The 24,384-nt window shown below is 47.0% G+C and overlaps 1 protein-coding gene across 1 annotated transcript; it reads right to left on the reverse strand.

Annotated features, from left to right (window-relative positions):
- Positions 1–1,686: 1,686 nt before the first annotated feature.
- On the reverse strand, positions 1,687–24,381 carry LOC107305786 (myosin-IIIb-like). Its single transcript, XM_015848332.2, has 30 exons — positions 24,219–24,381; positions 24,080–24,145; positions 23,848–23,978; positions 20,526–20,628; positions 19,475–19,577; positions 18,891–19,047; positions 18,449–18,551; positions 18,130–18,258; positions 17,034–17,142; positions 15,912–16,028; positions 15,417–15,517; positions 14,907–14,993; positions 14,672–14,737; positions 14,244–14,357; positions 13,614–13,725; positions 11,967–12,013; positions 11,592–11,654; positions 11,210–11,329; positions 10,256–10,341; positions 9,965–10,012; positions 8,907–8,954; positions 8,635–8,726; positions 7,984–8,115; positions 7,321–7,445; positions 6,499–6,698; positions 5,323–5,412; positions 4,507–4,672; positions 3,878–4,177; positions 3,526–3,608; positions 1,687–2,456 (listed from the first exon to the last, which is right to left on the reverse strand). The coding sequence occupies exons 1-29, from the start codon at positions 24,339–24,341 to the stop codon at positions 3,549–3,551; spliced, it is 3,198 nt and encodes a 1,065-aa protein (XP_015703818.1). The 5' UTR covers positions 24,342–24,381; the 3' UTR covers positions 1,687–2,456; positions 3,526–3,548.
- Between the last annotated feature and the right edge of the window lie 3 nt (positions 24,382–24,384).

The raw sequence follows: 24,384 nt of genomic DNA on the forward strand, positions 1-24,384 counted from the left end.
GCCTTCCCACTTTGGCTTACACAAGTTGCTCTTTGCTTATTGTAAGGTATAATTTCTCAAGTTCCACAAGACAAGCTGGTCCTGTAGGGAATGATATAGGGCTGCTGGTGCAGCTGCTCCTTTTCAACAGCAATCTTCTTGTTGAAGCACGTGAAAGAAATCCTCAGCCTACGTCACCTTGCAGAGTGCTGAAACTCCATTGCCGACTTTGGTTCTGAGCTAAAAGCATGGAGGTGAAGACCATGCTAGAGATGTCTAATTTATATTTTCTGCACCAGTAACCAACTGTATTTCCATCTCTTCTCCCAGCTTTTTCCCCATTTCTGGCACACATTTCTCCCCACAACCTTATTTCGTTCTTGGGTTTCGCTGAGTTCACTTTAACACTCCTTCAAACCAAAGCCTCATAGAAACCACCACAGCGCTTCCAGTGCTGCATAGCCTCCTCAGCACGGCAGCTTCTCACCCTTATCCTCCTTTGGTTTCCTCCCACCATGCCACAGAAGGAGCAGATGTGGAAGAAATCCATCCTGCCAGCCCAGGCGTGCTGCTTGGGTCTGTGTCAGGTCCCCGGCTGCCCATGTTGTGATTCCACTTTCCACCCACCACACCAAGGGCAAAATAAATCTGTGATCCATCCACTCTGGTTTTGGGAAGCTTTCCATCCAGACATGCCACTGGATCTCAGCCCTGGGTTTACACAGTGTTCTGTGGCACAGGAACTAGGAAAGTTACACAGCAGCTTGGTTCCTGAAGTGCACTTCTCGTACGTCCCATTTCTGTGTACGAGCAAGTTCTTAGAAATGCCTGGGTTGTGCGGCAGCTCTACGTGCTGCCCAGAAGGAAGGCACTGAAGCTGCCCAGTGGTGGAGGAAGCCAAGGAGAACATTGGTGTAGGGGCCAAGGCTGCCCAGAAAACGCCCCTGGGCTTAGTCAGGAGGACTCTGCAAACAGCAGCCTTGGACTGCCTGGACTGGTTCTGTCCTGAACAACCTCAAAGCAGCTGCCAAAACCCAGCATGAGGAAGAGAAAAGGTGTGTTAATGCTGTAAGGCAGAGCTGGGAAGAGCCAGGACACCAGGCTGAAAGAACCACCGCTTCCCTCACGTTCCCAGCAGCGCTCCCTTGTGACCATCGCTCCATAGAGCTAAAAGCTGCTGAGAGCACAAGGAACTGAGGAGAAAAAGCCCGGCGGTTAAAGGCAGAGCCACTACACCCTGCAACACATAAACAAGCTTCTCTGGCTGCAGCTTAAGCCTGTGTAACAGCAATGAGGCAGCACTCGTGACCCAGTGAGGCCGCACCAGGCTGCACAGCTCAGCTGTCCTCCTGAGCACAGGGGTCTGCAGGGTGTTCTTGCTGGAGGGACTCATGAGATGTGACATGGTGGGAGAGCATTATTACTGCTGGCAGTTTTGCACCAGCATTACTGGCCAACCAGCCTTTATCTTCTCCTGCTTTGCTTGTTCAGAAGATGCCCTGTGTCTCAGCAACTATGCATGTCCTTATGCAGGCATGGGCAGGCTAACTAAGCAATTCAGGGGCAAAGCCCTGATGCCAATTACTCTCCCGTTTAGAAGGTCCTGTACCTGCCATTCACAAGAGCTGTGAGCTGATCTTCCTTTGCAGTTCATGGTGAAACTGACTGTAGGTAACTGCCATGAAGAAAACACGGAGCTTTTTGTAATAACATTAAGAGATATATATATTTTTAAGGTAGAAAACACATAACAAGCAGCATTGTCCTAAATCTTCGCAAACTCTTTTCCCACAGCGTGAAAAAGCATATTCTGCAGCCCAGACTTGCAATGCTTCCCAGATTCACAGATGAACATGAAGGTTTCACCTATGATTCCCTAATTTGAGCTCTGGAGGAGGGATGGAAAGCAGCAGGCCAGGGGCAGGAAATTCCATGTGCAGGAAGAGCTGGTCTTGTGTCTGTTCCTATTCAAATACTGCTGCATTCAACAAATTGGACAAAGCACTTTCACTCCTTACCACTCAAGCCCAACTTCCCTTAGCACCCAGTGCAGCAGAGAGATAGAACCATAAGAAAAGACAGAAGACCTGAACAGAAACAGGTAGCAAATCAGTAGAGGTAGCTGTAAGTGAACACATTATTGCAATATCCAGTCTGTGACTGTTAACAGTTGAGGGGTCCCCAGGCATGTCAAGTAATGACATACAGGCTGTCAGGCACCGTGAATCTGTGCAGTGTGTGACTGTTCCCATCTTATCCCCTTTGCCAGGATGGTCCATGTACTGCAGTCTCAGCCACTGAGACCATCCGAGTGTTGAAGAACATTCACTTCTGCAGGAGTCCTGTCCAAAGTTGAAGTCCCAGCTGAGTGCAGCAAAAAACGTGTAATAGAAAAGGCTGCTGTATGTCTGGATACATTCACCCAGCTCTGCAAGGCCCAGCAACACAGGGAGAGGATACGGCTGAGCCATTCTGACCTGCAAAAAGTCAGGAAACACAACTCAGTGGAGGACACAGGGACACCCCAATCCAACATGCTTGCATGTCTCTGCATCTGCACTTTCCTGTTTTCCACCTTATCTCAGGCCCTTCTGGGTACATTAATACCCATATAAAGGAATGAAGCAATTGAGTCAAATACTTCAGGGATTTGCCTTTCTCAGACACCAAGAGAAAGACAAGATAGATCCCAGCTAAAACTCATTGCTGTGACCAGCTCATGAATTTCTGTGGGCTGAAGCACACAGGAAGCTCTAGCAAACCTGTGCAGTGCTGAGTCCCACATTGTGTCTGTAGCCAGTAGCACATTTGTTTGACCTCTTTCACAATGATCTGTTATAAACCTCCCTTTCTTCAGAAGTGTATAATAGCATCAAGACTGCTTCCTCTGGGCTTCAGCAAACAAACAGGACAGGGGCAGAGGACCTTCCTGAACCTCTTTTATATACTTCTTTAACCTGCTCAGATTATCAGAGTCTCAGTAACCAGCTGTGTCTACAGCTGCAGAGACCTCCTTTAAAACCCTTACTTAAAGTCTCTGTGGATTGCTGCCTTCTCTCATGTTCTCAGCCTTCCCTTTGGTTCACTGCCTCTGCTACCCCCAGGGCTCTCCATCCAGCATCTGCTTCTGACACGTGCTGCTCTCCAAAACATTAAGCCATTGCAGATGATTACCACAGTGTGCAGATATGCTTTCTGATAGTACCCCATCCAGCCCCAACCCTTTTAACCACAGCCTCTATCAAACTGCGGTCTCCCTCCAGCAGCTTTGTTACTGTGCTGCAAGTACACCATGTACCAGAGGTGCTGGGAGCCCAAACTGATTCTGATTGTTTCCATTTTTTCTGGTCTCCCTGTGCCATTGGTCTCTGCAGCTCTGGGACAGAAGATAGCAGTTCCCCTGTTTTTCCTGCTCTGCTTTTAGATAGTTGGTGGTCAAGAGATCCTCTAAGTGGACTTTGTAGGACAGGAAAGAGTCCCTTAGCTCTCCATTTCCTAGGGAAGCTGCAGGTGCTGTCTGTCCTTCTGTGCGTGGTCCCCTCTTACCTTGTCACTCGGGCTGTACATCCTCAATGCGGAGCGCTTGACTGCAGCTCTGTACAGGAGCCATTCAAGGAAGCAGAAGAGGACTGCAGTAAGAAGAAGAGAAGGTATTATGGGAACACGAAGTGTTCTTAGCCCCCTGTGTTGTGGGCTTCTCTTAGGGCACATCAATAAGCCAGGCTCTCCTTCAGCCTAGCACTTTCAGTGAACACAGTTGTTATCTCAAGACCACTGAATAAAACCCATGACCCAGGAGCACAATTTGTGGAAGTCTCCTCTTTCCTTCTACCAGACAGGTCAGCTTCACACATCCCACAGTGGCTGTAGGTGCTGGAGCTATGACACCCCTGCTCACCTTCTGGATTTCTTGCATTGCCATGCGTATGGAAGAGTGAAGGCGAGGAAAAGCCCGCTGGCTGTCTCCCTCCTTGCCTGACTTTTGCTTTTTTCTGCTTGTGTCCAGGCTCTGTTGCTCTTGGTAATTATTTGTCCTCCTGAACCACAGTGGTCTAAAAACTGTAGCTGCTTCTGCCTGCGGAGTGGACTTGCCAGTGGGATGTCCTGGATGCTCCTTGGGAAGGCTCTCCTCTGTGCTCGTGGAGTGTGTCAACGTGAGGCACTCCAGGTCTTTGTAATCCAGACTCTCGCTGCTTTTCTGAGGGAAAGAAGAGTGGATTCAGCAGCAGCTTGCAGATGTTCCACACAGCCCAAGCAGCACAGTTCTGATGAGAACTCATCTGTGGACAGCTGTGATCAGCATGAGGCAGAGGGTATCATCCATCCCCCAGGAACTGCTTCAGATACCCCAGGACTCCTCAGCACCCGGCTGCTTACATTTGCTGGTGTATATGGAAGAGGCCGAGCTGCTTGGCTAGCATTGGATACCCCCATCAGGATCTCAGAGCAGAGACAGTGCTGCTGTGACTTTCTTAGCTCAGCACATGGTCCATGCCCCTTTTCCTGCTGGAGATCCTCACCACTCACCTGTTCACAGGGAACAGTCAGTATCTCCATGAAGGGCTGGATGCCTACAGACTGATGATACCGAACCAGTTCAGTGAGTGAGGCATGAGCCCGGTCTTCCCCCAGGATCACATAGCGCGCATTGGGCTGCATCTCTATCATGTAGTGTCTGCAGCGGCCTTCTCCTCTGGGCAGACAGACAGGCAGAAATTGTCATGGCATGGAGCAACAATCTCTAAGAGCCAGTCATCACTTTCTGCACTTGTCTTTAGAGCCTACGTGTGACCAGAATCTACAGTAACAAATACTGCAAAGATGCAGGAGATCCTCTATGCAGGAGTGTCATGCACTCTGCTAACAGTTGCTGGAGAAGCAGCAATTTCCCTGAAGTCAGTGATGGGCTGAAGAACCCAGGCAGCAGAATCCAAACCCCAGCAGACCCTGCTGCTTCCCACGCTCATTGCCCACATTACACTCCACACCACCCCTTGCCTGTGGCTGTATTACCATTCTGACCTTGCAGCATATTCTGACTGCTTCTCTCATGACCTTCCCTAGTCTTCTGTGCTCCAGTCACTGTTTCTTCTAACCTGGTTTCCCCTCTCACCCACAGCAGGACCTGCACTCTGCATGCTTTGGAGAAGTGACAGTGCACCCACAGTTTCTGGCAAAAGACAAGACTGCAAGCCTCCTGTCTGCTACTCCATACTGAGGCACCCACAACAGGAGATACTGAGCACCATGCCAAGTGGATTCTTCTCCACAGAATGCTAACTCCTCTATCTGTGAATAGCTCAGTTTAGAGCTTTCATATTCCTTCTCCACAAGGTTCATTACCTGTATGTCAGGGTGTAGCCTGGTCGGCTCTGGCTGATCCGAACAAGGAAGCAACCCAAAGGCTTGTCAATCAGCAAGTTTTCAGCTTCCCTGGAAGCAAGAAAGAATTTTTCAGCAGGAAGTGCACAGCTGCCTCTGTGCAGACATTCCCATTCTATCTTATTTGCTACCATTGTATGTAGTGTTCCTTGTCCACAGGGCAGCCGGCATCTGCCCAGGAGTTGTCAGCTAGAGGTTTCCAAACTCAGGCTTGCTGGTACAGGGATACGCTAGCAAGCTCATAGGATGCAACACTCAGACAAAGCCTTTCCAAGCAGTGCTGCTCCAAACCTGCTCCAGCAGCATGCTATAGCAACAACTGCTTTCCAGCACAGAGCATATAACAAAGCATCGCTGAGATGAGGAGGTTAGGCACACGGGCATTTATGAGGTTTGAGGGTCAGTGGAAGAAGTCATGGGTTAGTGGTGCCCAGCACAAGGTAAACTCAGTGCCTTGGAAAAATACCAATTGGGATTACAGTACTGGCTCTCCACTTCCGGCTGGAAAGAAGTCTTCTCCCTCTCTGCCCAAAGGACAAAGCACTACTTTGTGCTTGCTGTGTGCCTTGCTCTGGGTTAAAGGTGACTGCAAATCACCAATGCAATTTGAGACTGCTCTGATTGCTCTGTTACGTGTTATACTACTGCACAGAGATTTAAATCCAGCACCAGGAAGCATCAGTTAGTAAGAATTTAAAACCTCAGTGTTTTTGGGAAGGATTTGCAGGCAAAGAACCTGCTATGTCTTCCATTGTGAAGTACTTGTTGCTAGCCTGTAGATGAGCTATGACAATTTAGTCTCTCATGTGCTAATTGTTTTTGTGCATTCTTGAATCTGTGGACAAAAGCAGTTACACAGATGAGAGCCTTGTTAATTAACTATTAAAAAAAAGGCAGATACTAAAGAGCTGTCAGCTACTGCCAGTGTCCTCACTCAGCTAATAAGCTATGTTACTTTACGCTTCCTTTTGATGGCCTGAAGCTCACAGTCTAGAAGTGAAAGGTTTTGCATGCCGTTCCCATTCCTTAAGGAAACAAATCTAGGGGAACCCAACCTACACATTCTTCCTAAGGAAAGGGCAGCTTCTACCTGCCTGCCACAGCCCAAACCATGGCCAGAGCATCCAACATACTCACCTCCGGCTGATCATCCCATGCAGCCAGCTGGGAAAAGCCCCATCATCCTGCATGACTTTCCGGGCTTGTGTCTCTCTGAACCAGCGAAGAGTTGCTCCTCTCTTGAACTGTTTCATTTTTGCCTCTTCTCCTGCCTGTTCCTCTGTCCCCATAGCAGGACGAGGCCCAGGAGGGTGCAGGAAGTTATCAAAAGGAGTGAACTGAAAATGAGAAGGGGAAAGAAGTAATGAAAGCAAGATAAGAGGCAGGGGCTCTCTGAAGGGATCACTGCAGTAGATCCCATCCTATGATCCCTTAAGACAAAACCAGTCACAAATTAAGACACCACTCTCAGTTCCTCAAAGGTCACAGCATTGGAAAATCAGGTAGGGGTTGGAAGGGATCTCAGCAGATCATCCATTCCATCCCACTGCTAAAGTAGGCTCCCTAGAGTACACTGCACACAAAAATGTCCATATAGGTGCTGAGTATCTCCAGAGAAGGGAACTCCACAACTTCTCTGGGCAGCCTGTGTTTTTTGTCACCCTCACTACAAAGAGGATTTCTCTCATGTCTGTATGGAACTTCCTGTGCACAGTTTGTACCTATTACCCTTTGCTTTGTCACTGGGTACCACTGAAAAGAGCCTGGTGCCAACCACTTGACTCATATCCTTATTCATGTCCTCACCAAGCTTTTAAACTAATGATACTAGAAAAGGACTCTGACTTCTGATAACCAGCAAGACAACATTCTCCTAATAGAACAGGTGTGTGCAGAAGGTGGAAGCAGCAGGGAACCAGCACACCTGGATAAGAGACCACCAAGCACAGCCTGTAATACCTCTGTTAGCTTGCTGCGTGGCCGGGGCACGGGTGGCTGCGATGGCGTATCAGGTGCAGTCTGAGGACGGGGGTTAGGGAGAGGGCGTCTCTTCCGCGGCACAGGGACTGGGGGGGAGATTCTTTCTGCAAAACAGGAAAGAAGTAGATGAAATCTACAATGAAAGATCTGCGAGATCAGCCTGCCCAGGTATGCTGTTAACCTTGGAGGAAAGAATTCTCTGCACAGACAACAGAAACGTTAGGAAGAGAAAGAATCAAGAACATGAGTTTGTGAAGCTCAGTCCTTTCCTGTCTCTCTACAGCCAAGGAATCTGGGAAGGGACAAAAAGAGGCAAAGAGCCTGATAATCACTGTCAGCTCCCACACTCTGCATGCCACTAGGAAGCCTACATCCAGGCATACAGCCATGATCAAAGTTCTCCTGTACAGAGTGGAAGGGAAGGACACAGATTGGCATTCCTCCCAGCACAGCTAGGCAAATGACTTTCCCCCATGCAATTTCAGCTCCCCAGAAAGTCTCATTTTCAAGAGGCAAGAACGTCAGCACCTTTCTGCCCACTGCATCAGCTCCACAAGAGCCAAAGGCAGACCATCATCACCTGGAGCTTACAACATCTCTAAGTGGCCATGCAGGTGATGGTGGGAAGGGGAGGAGACTCACTCTGGGCCTCTGCTTCCATTGCCAGTTGTCGACATCTTTCTCTTTCTGCCTCCTCCTGTTGCCTCTGTGCCTGAGCTCTCAGCTCAGCCAGCAGATTCAGATAGCTTTTCCTGCATCGGAATCGCCTGAAAACTGTTCAAAGAAGAGCAGTGGTTAGAAAAAAAAGCCAGCAATAGTAAAGTTTCTTCCACACCCTGGCGGAAGCACACTTGGAAATACTCCTTCATTCAGCACAAAGCCCTCAACAGTTGAAGCAGAGAAACAAAGAGCAGTGTAGCCTGTTTGCTGTAAGTACTCAAAACCACGTGAGAACTGTCTTCTAATCTTTTAAGCAGCCAGATCACAGATTTAAAAAACAAACAAGTCACAAATCTAAGCTCTCACCTCTAATGTCAAAGCACAAGATACCTAAAAACAGTCACACAGAAGAGCCACAGACATCATATTATATTGCCTATTTTACCAGGTACTGAGGAACACTAACTGAAAGAAGCAACCTTCTCATTCTGCTATGGACGCTACCCACCCATCTCCCTGAGAGTCAACAGGGAACAGCAGGTGACAGTCAGACTGGATCAACGACTGGACAAAAATTCCTCTTGGCCCTGATATGAGACCAGAGTTGAGGGACTCTCCTGCTCCAGTGCTCACCTTTCTGTATGACAACTGCTGCTCTTTCCAGTTGCTCCACATATTTTGCCAGCTGATCCTGGTGCCAGTATTTAAAGAAAAGCCGTGACTTTCTGTGAGGTTGGAAAGAGAGAAAAGCACAGAAATATACTGTTTGTTAAACTTGCATCCAGTCATCCTTTGGACAGCCTAAAGCCATAAATTTCTCTCTGAAGGCAACCAGGTAACAGTTTACAGGTATAAAGTCTCTGCAGTTCAGGACTGGGCTGCCAGCAAGAATGATTCATACTTACCCACACAGCCAGCCTGTCAGGTCTGTACTTTGCAGTATCTCCAGGCAGCTGAAAGAAGGAAAGAAAGTGGAAAAAAAAATCATTTTCCACACATAGTGAACGCTAGGTGGCCTGTGTTTTTAGACATATCAAAGGGGAGAAAAGCGCCTCAATGTTCCTGCACTGCATTCTCTGTTCCCTGCTGCTTGATCACACTCAGTAACCCGCTGCCAATATGTAGAGCTACTTTGGGTAAAGCTAGAAGGTCCCATTCAGGAACATCAAAGCGGGGCCCAGAAATAGACTTCGTTCTGCTCCCTCAGGGGCAATTTTGCAGAACCTGTCTTATTCTCAGAACTACTCTTCCTCATTCCATTTCTATCTAATTCTGAAGTACAGAAGTAACAGGCTCAACAAGGCAAGACTTCCTAGATAAAGTCTGTTTTTCAATTTCAGTTTCATTTTGCAAGGTTTGGTGATAAGACTTGGGTCACACAGAAAGATTCCACACATAACTCCAGCTCTGTCAAGCAGCCTCCTCCCTCTGCCTGCAAATCTAGGCTGTGAAACTGCAGTGATGCCTTTTTGCAAGTGTCGTGCACAGCAAAACAGAAATACTTACCCTGCAATTTCAGCCAACTTCTGCTAAGCTACATGCAGGAGAACAAGGAACTACAATCAAGGTAATTTTGCTGGCTGCTTAGTCACCATTGCCTTTATTTTCATTCCCTTGTGAGACAATCAGAAAAAACCTAGAAAGGCAACTGACAGCTGTGCTGAGTCTTCTCATACTGAGTCCAATGGACACCAATACTGTAACTTCCCACTTCGAGCCCATTAGCCAGTCCTCCTTCTACAGCACTTCAACATTGGATTGAATTGCTACAGAGTAATTGAAGAAACATTTCATTTATCACTGTACCAAACTTTTAAACATTGTTTTGGTCTAGGAATTTGTGTTCCCTGCCACCACAAAAATGCTTCCTGGCTTTGGTGCTTCTAGTCAGTTTGCTTTCTCTCCTAAGAAGCAGCCTCTGTAGAACAAACTGGATAACACATAACAAAGGAAGGATTCTTACCTTCCTTTCGTCAAGGGAACATCTGGTTTAACTAAAAGAATTCCATATCTGTGAAAAACAAATGAATTCAGCGAGATAAGAGCCACATCTTTGATGTGCTGAGCTTACCCATGTCAGCCCCACAGCAAACAGTAACAAATCAGTCTTTCCCACTAGGGTTCCCACAGCAAACAACCTCATGGTCTCAGGTATGCAGACTTCACAGAAGTAGTTTTATTCCCTGCCCATTTCTGTTTAACAGTGTTGTTCCCCTCTATATCTAACTAGGAACATTCATAGGCTTTAAGATACCTTTCAGCAAATTCCTCAAACAACGGTCTCCAAGAGAAACCATTTCTTCGGATCCGGATAGTCTCCAGCAGTCCATTGTACCGGAGCTGGAGCAGCACCACAAAGACAAGATTAGAGAAACAAACATACGCAGGCCAGAACAGTCACTGGGACGTGAGTTTGTCCCTCTGCTGCACAAACTTCTTTAGGTTAAAAAAACAAACAAAAAAAAACTTTCTTTCTGAAAGTGTTTCCTTGATTAAAGTCTGAATTTACCACATCCTGAAACTCTGGTGATTAACCACCCCTAGCTGAAAGCTGGAAACCACAACATCCAAATAACTTCACCTGCCAGCCATGGGCACTACTTTGCACATGGACTCTGCTTACTTGTCCTCCAGAGGATAGCCTTCTACTTCCAAACCTGTACAAAGCAGTATTTGATGCACACATCTGCTTCCCTCTTCATCCTGATTTTTCTTATATGACCATATATCAAACAGGCCACAGATCTTTCTGAACGAACTAACCATTTTCAGTGTTTTTAAGGGCCTGGTCATCAGATCTGACACAGTATTCAGAGACAGATGTATCAGTACACATTAGCTCCCATCAAAGCCATCCCATCTTGGCTCCTGTACAGAGCTGCCCTGGAGAGGTACTGCATAGGAGATGCGAAGATGAATGCTACTACATGGCAAGCAGCTCTCTTACATTCATGAATATATGTAAAACTTGGACATAGCAATCTGTTTGACAAGAAAAACCTCAAATGTCCAGAACTTTCACATCCATAGAAGGTGTGCTTACTCTTACTCCTGCAAGGGAAGAGTCAGACCAGCAAGCTTCCAATGACCTGCACTGCTTTTCAGTAGGGTCTGTCTTTCCCCACCCTTCCATTCCTTCCCTGGACTTAGATCCACTTCCTACTGAGACCTGGCAGAAGTACCTGCAAATAAAACTGCTTTTCCTTACCTGCTGCAGCAACATTTGGCTGTCCACAACACTGGGCTGCTTCTGGCTGTTGGGCTTTATACAGCGCACAAAATGTGGGTTGGCAGAATACATCCTCTCCATGAGCACCATCAGGGAATGCTGGTTAGGGCAGAGAAAGATCAATAACCCAGCAAACCCAAGCACTGCCAGACTTCCAAGTGCGATACCCTGCAGCTAAGAGCTACTTTTCTTCACCTACTAACTCAGACTCCTGAAACAGCATCAGTTCAGGCTACAGCAACAGCCAAATCACTATTACAAGCTGCACCTGGCACCCCAGCTATGCTCAGTGACTGGTAAGCTCTCAAGTAAACAGTGCAGCATATACCTCAAGGGGTAACACAGGGCATCAATACTTTACCCGGAACTGAGTTCCAGCAGACTGTTTTCTTGTGCTGTTGAACTTATCCGCTCCCGGTACAATCTGAAACCAAACGCAAACAAAAGGATCACCTCTAGAAGACATGCTTGATTGCTACTCAGAGATCTCTGCCAGAAAGCAGATGAAGGGAGAATAAATTTCAGAGGGTGGGGTGGTAAAAGAATCACTATATTGCAATAGAGGCAAGCAGAAAACTGTGTACAAAACAGGGAAATTCTTGCAATCAGATCGCTGTCTGCTCCTACTATCAGCCAATTGCTGCCTGCTCTTGTTTTCAACCACTTTTTCCAACAGTAAACATCAGGTGCCTACGTCTTAATTTATCAGCTGCCACACAGGACTCAAGCACCATACCTTGGTTTTCTTATGAGGCATCAGCGTCCCCGTTCTGGAGATAGAGGCTGTAAGAACAGAGACAAGAGTTAATTTTGTATCCATCTTGCTCACAGTCAACCATTCCAAAACATTCCAGCCTTACTTCAAGCACAAATTTCCCCATGCATACTAAATCACAGACATTACTTTAGGTTTCAACATTCAGAAATGCAAGGGAAGAGCTAAAGACTGAGAGAAGAAAATGCAAGCATATTAAGCATATAATCCAAGTAACATTATTTTCTGTCATGGAAAAGACAAGGCATGTGGGTTACTAAGCAACCTTAAGTGAACTTTAAAGATCATCCAGAGTGGGCACTTAACAGTGCAGAAAAAGGTACAGGTAGAGAGCGGAAAGCTCACTAATGCACAATCAGTGTGGGAGGTTACAGTTATACAAAGCTAAGAAACTCAAAATTAATTCAGTGATAAGATGAAAAATTCAGGGAAGCTGAGTTTTCTGAAGGATCAAATGACAGCCTGGCATTCTGTTCATGCCATGATGTCGTGTAAATCACTGAATGATTGAAATCGGAAGGGACCGCGGCAGGTCAGCTTGTCCAACCCCAATGTTCCGCAGTGCCACCTACAGTCCCTTGATGGGAACTAAACAACCGAAGAACAGGAAAGCGCTAAGCAGATTCTCTCTGATGTTTATCAGTTTTCAGAAAGAGCTGAGACTACACTGTGTGTAAGCAACAGTGTGGGGGTGGCAACAGAGAAATGTACTCATGAAAGGCAGCCAGCTGCAACACGTGAAAGATGTGGAGCTGTTGGAGTAGTCCAGAGGAGGGCCACAAAGATGGTCATAAGGCTTGAGCACCTCTCCTATGTAGAAAGGCTAGTGGAGGTGGGAGTGCTCAGCCTGGAGAAAAGAAGGTTCCAGGGAGACCTCACTGCAGCCATCCTGTACTTGAAGGGAGCTAATAAAGAGGAAGACTGATTTTTTTACATGGTCTAATACTGATAGGGCAAGGGGGAAGTGGTTTTAAACTAAAAGAGAGGAGACTTAAGTTAGACTTGAGGAGAGAATTCTTTGCTCAGTGAGGTGCTGGCACTGCTGCCCAGAGAGCTGTGCTGCCCCATCCCTGGAGGTGCTCATGGCTGAGTTGGATGGGCCCTGGGCAGCCTGAGCTGGTGGGGGCAACCAGCCCATGGCAGGGGTTGGGGCTGGGTGGGCTTTAAGGTCCATTCCAACTTAAGTCATTCATGGATCCTATGAAACATGAGCAGAAGAACTGCAAAAACCAGTGCAGAATAGATATGGAATTCATCAGTTACTTGTAAACCCCAGAAAGTGTATTGGATTAATAATAATATTAAACAGAGAGAGCCCAAACAAGGGCTGCAAACGTGGAGAGTCTGGAGGGCAAGTTGTGTGCAGGGCGGCCAAGGGCTCTGGATGTGCTGGGTCCAGGACAGAGGAGCTGAGGGGAGCCTCATGGCAGCTCACAGGGAGCGGAGGGCAGCACACTGTATATCCTGGCAGCCCCACTCCAGGCTGCAGCCCTCTCAGAGGCTGTCAAGTTGAAAAAACATAGTACATGAGCCTTATCTCCACCCTTTGCTTTTGCTGAGGAGGGCTCCAGTTCACATGGGATGCCCTGACTTAACAGAGGGACTTGCCTGCAAACAGTAGGCTGAGCAGGGGGGTGACGCTGTTGATGAAGAGCCCACGGATGTTGGCTGGCAACGTGTCTCTGTTCTTCTCTAGGAAGCCCCCAGCAGTGTATTGTACCTAGGAGAAAAGGCAGAAAATCACAAAGTGCTCACAAGCTTGCTGTGAAAGCCATCTCCACAGCCTGACAGGAACAACTGTAAATCTGAAGGCACAGTGTCTTGGAGGTGAGTTCTGTAAACACACAGTGTTTATAATAAAACTGAAACTGTGGTACTCTGGACCTTGATAGGTAAAGGCAAAGCCATCAGGTTCCCTTCTGGGGCTGTGGATATAGGACTTTTATTTTATAAAGGACTATTTTAAGATCAGTGCTCTGAAGGGCCACTGATCAGTGTGACAGATTCCTCTAATACCATATATTTCCCAGAGGAAGTCCCACTTTCTTCATAGGTCCTTTTCCTATACCTTCTAATGAGATCCCAGGAAGTCTTAAAAGGCAGCTCCCAGGGAACACATTTCTGTTTTATAACTGTTGGAACACACATTCCTTAACATCAAAGCTTCATCTGTCAAGCAACACATTTTCCCTCTCCAACAAACATTACAACAACATTCTTTCAACAAATAGTACATACCTTCCCAGCATAGTGAATGATGCTAAAGCCCAAAACACATCCTCTGCTTGGCTGGAAGTGTGGGTTCCCTTTAAAACTGCTGTTTAGTTTATCCACAAAAGTCTTATCAGTTGCCTGCAAGAAAGCAGATTTTATAATCAAATTACAGGGCTGCAACAGAGACATGATCAGAGCACACAGGAGGAAAACCCAGTATTGGAAGTGGCTTTGGCTGTGCAACAGCTTCAAGCTGTAACCCCTGACACTCTGCAGGGGTCCCACTATAATCAGTCTGTCTGTGATTTGTCTGTCCTTCCTCATGAGTCACATGGGGACTCCTTTGTTCATCCCGCTTTTTACAGTCACACATCAACATAACAGTTTTCTCTGCAGACTACAGATTTATTGCTACTTCCCGCACATTATTCTCTCTGTTCCATTTCTCACACCTGAGGGAATGCACTCTGTTCATCCAGAAGAGACATCAGCCCAAGTGGCTTGGCCAGGAGCAGATTCTGTAGGGAAAGGAGAAACATTACATGTATCCAAAGCAGAATAGGGTACCCCGCTGATTTGTACCAAACTTTAAGCAGATTTTTCCCAATGCACCTCCCCCCAGTCATAGAAATAGCAACACTGCTCCCTTGGCTGAATGGAGCACCTCTTCTCTCAACTCTCACTCACCAGAACAGGTTCATTATTGGTGAAGGTGATAGTTTCCCAGGGCAGTTCTTCTACTCTATAGGCATCCTGCTCCATCTGGAAAATGTGCTGAGACAGAGAAAGCAGAGGCTTAAGCCCACAGCAAACTTGGTTAGACAAGTCTGAAAATCTCTCTGACCCTAAGCTGAGGGGACAGGCATGACTCTCTCACAGCATCCCTAAAAATGAAGCTGCTGTTCTGCATGCTCTGCCATAGCTTGTACGTAGCTGGTACATAGAGCAGGAATGCTTCTCAGACTATTAGTGTCCCTACTCTGCCAACTCAGGTCATTACTTGACCCTTCTACTTTCACTGATGGCTCTTTTGCCATGGCAGTGAAGGTTGCCACTTTTTATCCTGCTTTGCCCATCACTATTTCTGTCCTTCCAGTCAACAGATCTGTTTTCCAACAAGTTTTCCACCATAATCTAGGTAGCTTAGTGCTTTATTTTCCCTGACACACAAGGTGAGATAATCCATAACAGACTTACATGGTTGAAGAAGTGCTGAAGCTGCTCATTGGCCAAATTTATGCAGAGCTGTTCAAAACGATTCACTGCAAAGTTTTCAAACCCAAAAATATCCAAGATACCTAAAATAAGGGAAAATAAGCACAACAGAGCCCGAAGATCTCAGCACACAACTAAACATCCCATCACTCTGCTGTTACAGCACATGAACCCCTAGCCAATTAGCTACTGACTCCACTCCCATAACTTCTCTTGGAAGATCAATTCAGAAGATCAGTCCACTCCAATCTCCAGCCCCTCTGCAGAGCCAGCATGTCCTAGAGCTTCAGCCTCATTTGTTTCAGATCAGCCAATTGCCAGCACTTCTATACAAATTCCATGCTGCTCAATAGCATCTCCGGCATGATCATGTTCTGTATGAAACCTCCTTGACAACTCAAATTGTGCCTTTCCTTTGTCATGGCTGTGGGACATGCATTTGAGAACAGATGATGGAGCAATGCAGGTAGAACTCACCAATCTCCCTCAGCTCTACTTCAGGATCCACATTCTCAGCCAGCAGTTCATTGATCTTGCAAACGATCCAGCCGAATACTCGGCCATATGCCACCTTGGCAATGGAGTCCCGAGCATCTGCACAGAGAGAACAAGTGATGCACTGAAGGGCTGTGAGGAAGGTAGAGACCATAGCACCAAAGTTGCCTCAGTATATTAACCTCTAGCTACAATGTCATCAGTTGAGAGCTCACACAGAGCTCTTCCATTCAAAAGTTTTTACTATCTTTCTACAAGACCAAATATGGCATACTAGGGTATTTGTGAGACTAACACAGAAACAAAACTCCTAAAAAAGTCTCTCCACTTTTTAGAATACCCAGACTTGCTTCTCTGCCAGTTAACTGAGAACAGTCCTACTAAACAACCCAAAAGTTTGTTCTTAGAAAATCAGCGTGCAAGAGAAGGATGCCATTGACGAAAAACTTGCTGATGGTATAAAGAGGAGGGAGACCAAATCCATCTGATTGGCACCTACTGATGGGATATATTTATGTTACTGTCTAGATATAAGCAAGAGAAGATATTTGAGAAGCAGAACTGAATAACTCTGTTTCCAGATTTTCTTTTCCATCTTGTTTTAAGCAATAACCTGAAGTGCTGGCATTTTATGGTTGTTTTCTACTGAAAAGGAAAATAACCCCTTGCACTTAGTTCTTTAGCACACTTCCCTTTCTGTCCTTCTCTGACACTGTGCTGTCTTACTGATTCTCTGTATTACATCTCCAACAACTCCTAAAGCTCTGCACAGTGCCAGAACTGTGTAGCAGTAGCTTTTCCCTCTTTTGTACAAACACCTACATTTCTCTTCTAGCTTGGATTTTAGGGAGAAAGTAATGATGATTCCTTGGTCCCTCATTTAATCTCCGTGGTCTCCTAGAGGTCAAACAAAACCAGCATTCATGATCCCAGGTGTCAGTAAGAGACCAAGCAAATACGCTTGTCTCTGTGCAAGCAGAAGAAGGAAGTGGCACAGACAGGCATCCTTGTTCCTAAGAAGTTGCACATGTGTAGAGACACCCATCAAACAACTCTGGGTCAGTCTTTCAAGCCAGCACATCTGCAATTCATTATGTTTCTTACCTTCTGCCTGCTGCTGGGTGTGAAAACGCTGAATCTGCTCTCCCCGGGTCACTGACATTGTGCAAACAAGGCAATTCAACAGTTCATCCTCCTGCACTCCAAACTGACCCTGGGAAAGGGAAAACAGATGAGGAGGATTAATCCTTATTCTATATGTGAGCAACGTCCAATGTAATGGGGATGCATCTTGCAGAACCAGAGTCAGATGCATGCTCCGAGATGAGCATTATCCTATGCAGTGTGCAAGATCATTTTCTGAATAGTGGATCTCCCAGTGGTGCCACCTGTCACCTTGTTTGGGAGCCACATCAGTCTCAGCTGAATGATTTAATGACTTACAGAACAGCACCACACCAAGGTGACTGTGCACAGACACTGGTCACATGAACCCACAAGAAAACAGGAAACAAAGGGAAATCAGATGCAGTTGAACTCTCCAGTAATTACTTTAACAGGAATTCCCCCTTCGGTAGGCAAAAACCAAGGAGCAGATTTTAAAAACAAAGACAAAAAGAAGTTGGCTGCTGAACAGATGTATGTGGTTAATTCAGGTATGCTGTAGGAGGGACACAGATGAAGAGATGAAACACAAAACCAAGGGTGCCGGGATTCCTAACAGATCAAAATAAAAAGACACAGAAAAAGCAGAAATATGCTGCGTTTTCCTGTACTGTGCTGTTAGCAAAGCAGTATAATGCATCCATCCCACACACTACAGGTCAGATAGGCCTAGGGAATATATGCTTTTTAGTCTGAAAATTTCATGTAAAAATAGTAGAAAATTTAATTCAAGATTATCAACAAAAGTGACTGCAGCCAAGGTGTTACCCTGGGACAGGATTTACATGGTTACACAAAGCTGGTGTTCAGATACCACATATCCACATTTCTCCACGGTATCACACATAGTGAAACATAGAATATGACTTTAAAATATTTGCGTTATATGAAGTCATCAAGGCATGTATAATAACTCCAGATGAAAGGCACTGGTCCTAGCTAAGCAAGAAAGAGAGCCTGGGGTGTCTCTGGGGGTACCAATAGCAGTGAACACAAGGGCAACCATGGGAACATACATATGAGAACTGTGACTCACCGCTGCAGCCTTCAGCCATCCCTGTGAGCCTTCACTCACTTTTAGAGACCCATCACTGTCCTGAGGCTCAAAGGTCACATTGCCCAGTGACAACACACCAGCCAGGATTGCCTGCATGTCCACTTGTTCCTAAAACACACATGATGGGTGACTGAAAATCTCTTAGTATGTAATATACAAAACAGGGAGACCCCAGAAGAAAAAAAGGTGAAGGAAAGGCACCGGCAGGCTGTGGGAAAAGGCTCTACACAAAGCGTAACAAGTGGTTTGGAAACAAGATGGAAAATTCAGATATAAACAAAGCAGTCCCAGAACTGACCTGCTCTTGGAAGCCCACCATGTCAAGGGCATTGCACACCTCTTGGTATTTCTGCTTCCAGCGGTGAGCTACATCCTCTGTACCAAACCATTTGCTTATGTACCTGAGGAAGTGCATATCCCATATAAAATCATCACACAATCAGTGCAGCAAGTCTGTTCTGCTCCAAATGAACAAAGCAGATCAGCAACAGGTAAGATGTGAAAGAGTAAAAAAACTTTTCTGAGGCAATGCAACACAGATGAGACCCAGATCTATCAGCTTTCACCACAATTTGTAAGATCTCTTTATATACACCCATTCAGATTCCACTTCAGCTTCCATTAGTTTATTTACCTAAACCAGGCTCCATTCCCACTGGCAGAATTGTAGGTTCCATTTCACTACTTTCCCCTCCACCCCCCATTCATGGAGACTAAATTAAGGTCTGACTTTGAAGTACCTGTAGAGTAAAGGATCCAATAACCCATACATCTCCTTTTGCTCTGAAGATAGTCCAGCAAACATGTAGTAGAAGATATGAAAATTCCTCTCGCCAGTATCTTGTTGCACTACCCGTGACTTCTCCAACAGATACTCACTCAGCTTGGCACCTCGCACTGCACACAAGAAGGTAACAAGGTGTGTTTTGCACATAGGAACGTGAAGCTGACTGAGCTGCCCCACATCTCTGCACTACTGATAGAAGCATGGAGTTGCCTAATGCAAGTCCCACGTACAACGCCCAACACCCTGGAAACAGGCTCCTCCACACTTCCCGTGCTATCAAAGATGTCTGCTCACCTCCTTTAATCACAGCAAAGGCAAAAGGCACAACTGACCACTGGTGATATCTCCCCTGCATCATCACCCCAATATTATTCCCATAGTGCCATATAGTTCAAACCTAGGTCTCATCTCAAAGCTGTGGCTGCTATAGGATATTCTGTACATGCACACCCTTTTCACAGAGGATCAAGTAACAAAATTTTACCCTCCTTAAGTTCTGGGTACTCAGTCCACTCCCTCAAGTGCCTTTGAGTTTACCTGTATTATTCTGGAAACGCAGCTGTATGTATTTCCCAAAGCGGCTGCTGTTGTCATTCATCACAGTCTGTGCATTGCCAAAAGCTTCAAGCAATGGATTTACCTACAAGAGGTAAACAGGTAGGAAATGCATTCTTCAAATTAAGCGACCCAATCCAATGTGTTTGGAAAAGGTTTGCTTTAGCACTTGCTGTTTAACATTCTGATGGAATAAGAAACACTCCATGAACACTTGGAAATGACTTCCCCAGTAATCTGGTATGGTACCACCAGATTATTTGTCTGCTAACCAACAACAAGCAAATACACATGACACTCATTAAATGTAAGCATGATAAATTACCTAATGGCATCTGTAGAGAACATACAGATCAGAACAGTGAATTATGATGAAACTGAAAGAACAATCAGGCCAGATTGGGTCTGATTCCACCACAGATGTCTGAAACAGACTTTAAAATGGAGCAGTCCAAAAACTCGTTCTGCTTAATCTATCAGTTGGAGGGTTAGGATATGATTTGCTCAGAATAAAATGCCCCTGGGAGCGAGTCAAGACCAAAGAGCCACATTTCAAAATCAGCTAGCAAAAGTTAGGAAAATAGTGAAGATGAAGCCAGCGAGTGAGCAAGTATGTGCCTGACAGTAACAATGACAGTAACAACCAGCCAATGAAAGGTTACTGAAGGCTGCATAGATTCACCATCCCTGCCTTTCATTAAATCAAGATTTTATTTTTGTAATAAAAATATTGTTCCATCTCAAACAGGAAATGATTCAGAAAATAAGCCCCTACTCCCTTGTTACAGACATCATGCTGAACGATCACAATAGTTCTGCTCCATTTGGGAACCAAACCACCACATTCCCAGCAAACCTACCAACCCTTCTAACTTGTGGTCAGCTATTTCATCATCCTTCCCACTATTTTCCTAAAATGTGCCTTAATGTTTTGCTCTGCTGCTCAGTGGTGATGATTCACCAGAAGGCTCTCTGAGCTGCCTCACAGCAATGCTACTTCTGCATCTACAAGCAAGACCCCACCAGCACCTACCTGAAGGATCTGCTGCTCCAGCTGTGAGTTGCCTTTGCATAGGTTCATTATGTGCTGCAGCAGTAGCTTGGTACTCTCTGTTTTCCCTGCGCCACTCTCTCCACTGCAAAGAAAAAGTGAGGAAACTCCAGCTGCTCCAAAGTCTAACTGCTGTGACCCTCATGTCTCAGCGTCCTATTCCTTGAGAGTGCACTCCAGCAGTTTCACACCTCTTTTCAGCTTTACACAGTGGGTTCCACAATGTACTGATCCCCATGCAGGGGAATTTTTCCCCATCCACCTGCAAGCACATACATACTCCACGCTGTCATTACTAGATGGGACACACAGAAGAGTCCATTTGACCTGCTTCTTAACAGAATTACACTTAACAATCCCTTTCAAAAGTGCTCTGATTCACCAACTCTCTCATATACGCTGGGGTCTACAGGTTCTTGTTCCTACAGACATTTGTCCCATCTCACATCCAGAAGTGAGCAATTGATCTTGTGATACTGCTTCAATCTCAAATCTCAATTTTTTTCCTTATGTGCAATCTAAACCTCTTCTGATACAACTTGTGCCCATTTCCTCAGGTCCTGTTTGTTGCCTGGGAGAAGAGGCCAAACCTTCCTCATCACAACCTCCTTTCAGGTAGTTACAGACTGCAATGAGGTCTCTGCTGAGCCTCCTCTTCTCCAGGCTAAACAATCCCAGCTCCCTCAGCTGCTCCTCATAAGACCCCTCACCAGTGTCATTGCCCTTCTCTGGACACATTCCCCAGTGTCTTTCTTGTAGTGAGGGGCCCAAAGCTGTGCTGGACTGCAGAGCTGCCGTCACACCTACAGCAGCAATGCTGCACGTCATTTTGGCATCACACAGACTCAGCACTCCACCTCCAAGTTAAATAAGCAGTACTCGGAAAGCACAGCTTCCCAACCTATGGGAGGGGGAATGCCCAGTCAAGGACACGTTGCCTCATTGACCGATAGCATCACACCGGCTCACAGCTTCAGCATCTGCATAGTAAAATTAAAAGTGCAGGAAATGAGGCAAGCATACACGAGGGCAGGTCTCTGTTTATACATCTGACCTTTGAGCACCAGGTGTGGCTTCTCTGCTTCGCAACTCCCAGCACCTCTATGCTTGCACCTGTCACAGGCTGCTAAATACCTCAAGCTCTAAAATGAGTACCTGATCCCAGGCATGTAACAAGCCTCTATAAGGTCTCCCTGGAGCCTTCTCTTCTCCAGTCTGAAGAGTCCCAGTTCTCTCAGCCTGTCCTGTATAGGAGCTGCTCCAGCCCTCTGACCATCTTCACAGCCCTCCTCTAGACCTGCTCCAACAGCTCCATATCCCTGTTATGTTGGGGGCTACAGAACTGGATGCAGAGCTCTGGTGATTTCCTTCCTCCACAGAAGCACTGTCAAGCTTGCAAGCACTTGCCAAGCCCTGCAAGCATGCTCTCCAGCTGCAGATGTGTAAATGCCCCAGGCTGTGAAGAAAAGCAAAGTCATCTCCAGGAGACCCACGTGCTGTTCCACAGCATACTGAGGCTGTGACTAATACCAGCCGACCTGAGCCAGTGGAATCCGCAGCACAAGAACACTTGATTGCAATGAGCTTTTGCCACCGGAGGGCAGCTGCTGTGCTCAGCACCAGTTGAATGTCGTGCATCTCTACACTGTTCTGATAAACTCTGGTGTGACAGGAGTGACATCCACCTCCCCACCCCAAGCTTTGCTCAAACCAGGTAATCTTGCTACTGAGTGTTTTACCACTTGCAGATAGTAAAACCATCAACTTCCTGTTACAACAACACACTCAACAGGATTGCAAGGTGCATGGCAGTAGCTCAAGCTGTCATTTCTGAGACCACAAACTGCTCTCAGAAAATAATAAGACCACCACCTTACTGGGAAACTCCTACAGGTCTTCTACCTCCTTAACTCTGTGACTTTTCTCAAATCCTACTAACTCTACCAGCAGAACCTTCCCCACCTGCAGACTCACAGCCACATCTTTCTGCTTTGTAACAGCACTTCAAGGTGATGTTGGCCTGCAGGCTGACCCTGAGTGCTCACAGTCCCTTCACCCTGACCTGGGGTGCCTCCACGGATGGGGCATCCACCACCTCTCAGGGCAACCTGTGCTGAGCACTCCAGCTGTGGACGCAGTGCTCCAGGTGAGGTGTCACAGCGCAGAGCACAGGGGCAGGATCCCATCCCTCACCCTGCTGGTTGTGCTGCTTTGAATGCAGCCAAGGAATGGTTTGATTTTATGATTTTTTTTTTTTTCCTGATCAGATTTTCTCACAGCAAAATAGTTCCTTCTCTTCCCCTTCCTCTTTGGTTACTAAGGGAAATGATAGAATCATAGAATGGCTTACGTTGGAAGTGAACTTCAAGGTCATCTAGTTCCACCCCCGTGCTGTGGGCTGGCTGTTCCCCCAACCAGCTCAGGCTGCTCAGGACCCCATCCAGCCCAGCCCTGAGCACCTCCAGGGATGGGGCACTCACAGAAATTGGTCCACTCCACCTCTCCTATGAAAACAGGCTGAGAGAGCTGGGCTTGTTCAGTCTGGAGAAGAGAATGCTCTGGGGAGATCTCATTGCAGCCTTCCAGTATTTAAAGGGATGTTATAAAAAGGAGAAATCAGCTTTTTACATGGGTATATAAGTGAGAGGACATGGGGAAATGGTTTTAAACTTAAGGAAGAGAGATTAAGATTAGATACCAAGGGGAAGTTTCTCAGTGAAATAGCAGTGAGAGAGCTGTGGTGCCCCTTTCCTGGAGGTACTTAAGGCTGTGCTCAATGAGGCCCCAGGCAGCCTGGTCTGCTGCCTGATTTAATGGATGGCAGCCCTACCTCTGGTGGGGGAGGGAGGGAACGTGGAACCTGATGATATCCAAGGTCCCTTCTAACCCAAGCAATTTTATAGTTGCATGATTTACAAGATTCAACACACAAATTACAGTGGAAGCTGTCTAGCCAACAAAAAGCAACGTACAGAGCTGGTTAACCTTCCCAGCATTACAACCCAACAGAAGCAACCCCTTTAGATCCCACATAGTTGCACTACCAGTAAAGGCTGGCAAGTGGCCGCATGAAACCAAACATCTTTCATAGCACCTCTCTCTTCACCATCTGTCTGCTTATCTGCCTGGAAAGCAGTGATGTGCAGCCAATGAAGGTGGGTTTGGACCCACCAGGGGCTTGGATACGTGAAGGTTTGAAGGGGAGTACAACACATAAGCCCATCAGCAGCTCCCTGGCCCCACGAGGTCCCAGAGGGCTCCGTCGTGCTAACCTAACCCTAACCCTAACCCTAACCCTCCTCACCTGATGACGATGCACTGGCTCTGCGGCCGGGCGCCGCGGCGGCCCAGCATGGCTTGGTAGGCACGGTCCGCCACGGCGAAGATGTGCGGAGGCAGCGTGCCCTTCTCATGGCACCGGTACTGCTCGGAGACCTGTAGGGTGAGACCGGATCTTGAGGACGAGCTGGGGGACACAGCACCGGCACCCGATGCTTCGTGGGCACGCGACGGGGCAGCCCGAGCGCGGTACTCACCTCTCTCCCGTAGAGCTGCAGGGGCTGGAAGGGGTTCACGGCCACGAGGATGTCCCCCACGTCGGTCTGGAGGAGGGGAGGGGAGAGAGGTGAGGGGAGAGCCGGGAGTTTGGAGCCCGAGCCCCGCGCCCGCACTCACGTAGATCTGCTGCCGCAAGAAGCGATCCCGCAGCGCGCCCAGCAGCGTCGCCTCGTCCAGCTCCGCCAGCGCAGCCAGGTCCCCCTCCGTCTCTACCCCACGCCGCTCCCCTGACGACCCCATGCTGCCCGCTCCGGCCCGGCCCGCAGCCCGGCTCGCCTTACCG

The sequence above is a fragment of the Coturnix japonica genome, chromosome Z (assembly GCF_001577835.2).
Source record: "Coturnix japonica isolate 7356 chromosome Z, Coturnix japonica 2.1, whole genome shotgun sequence".
Classification (NCBI taxonomy): Eukaryota; Metazoa; Chordata; class Aves; order Galliformes; family Phasianidae; genus Coturnix; species Coturnix japonica.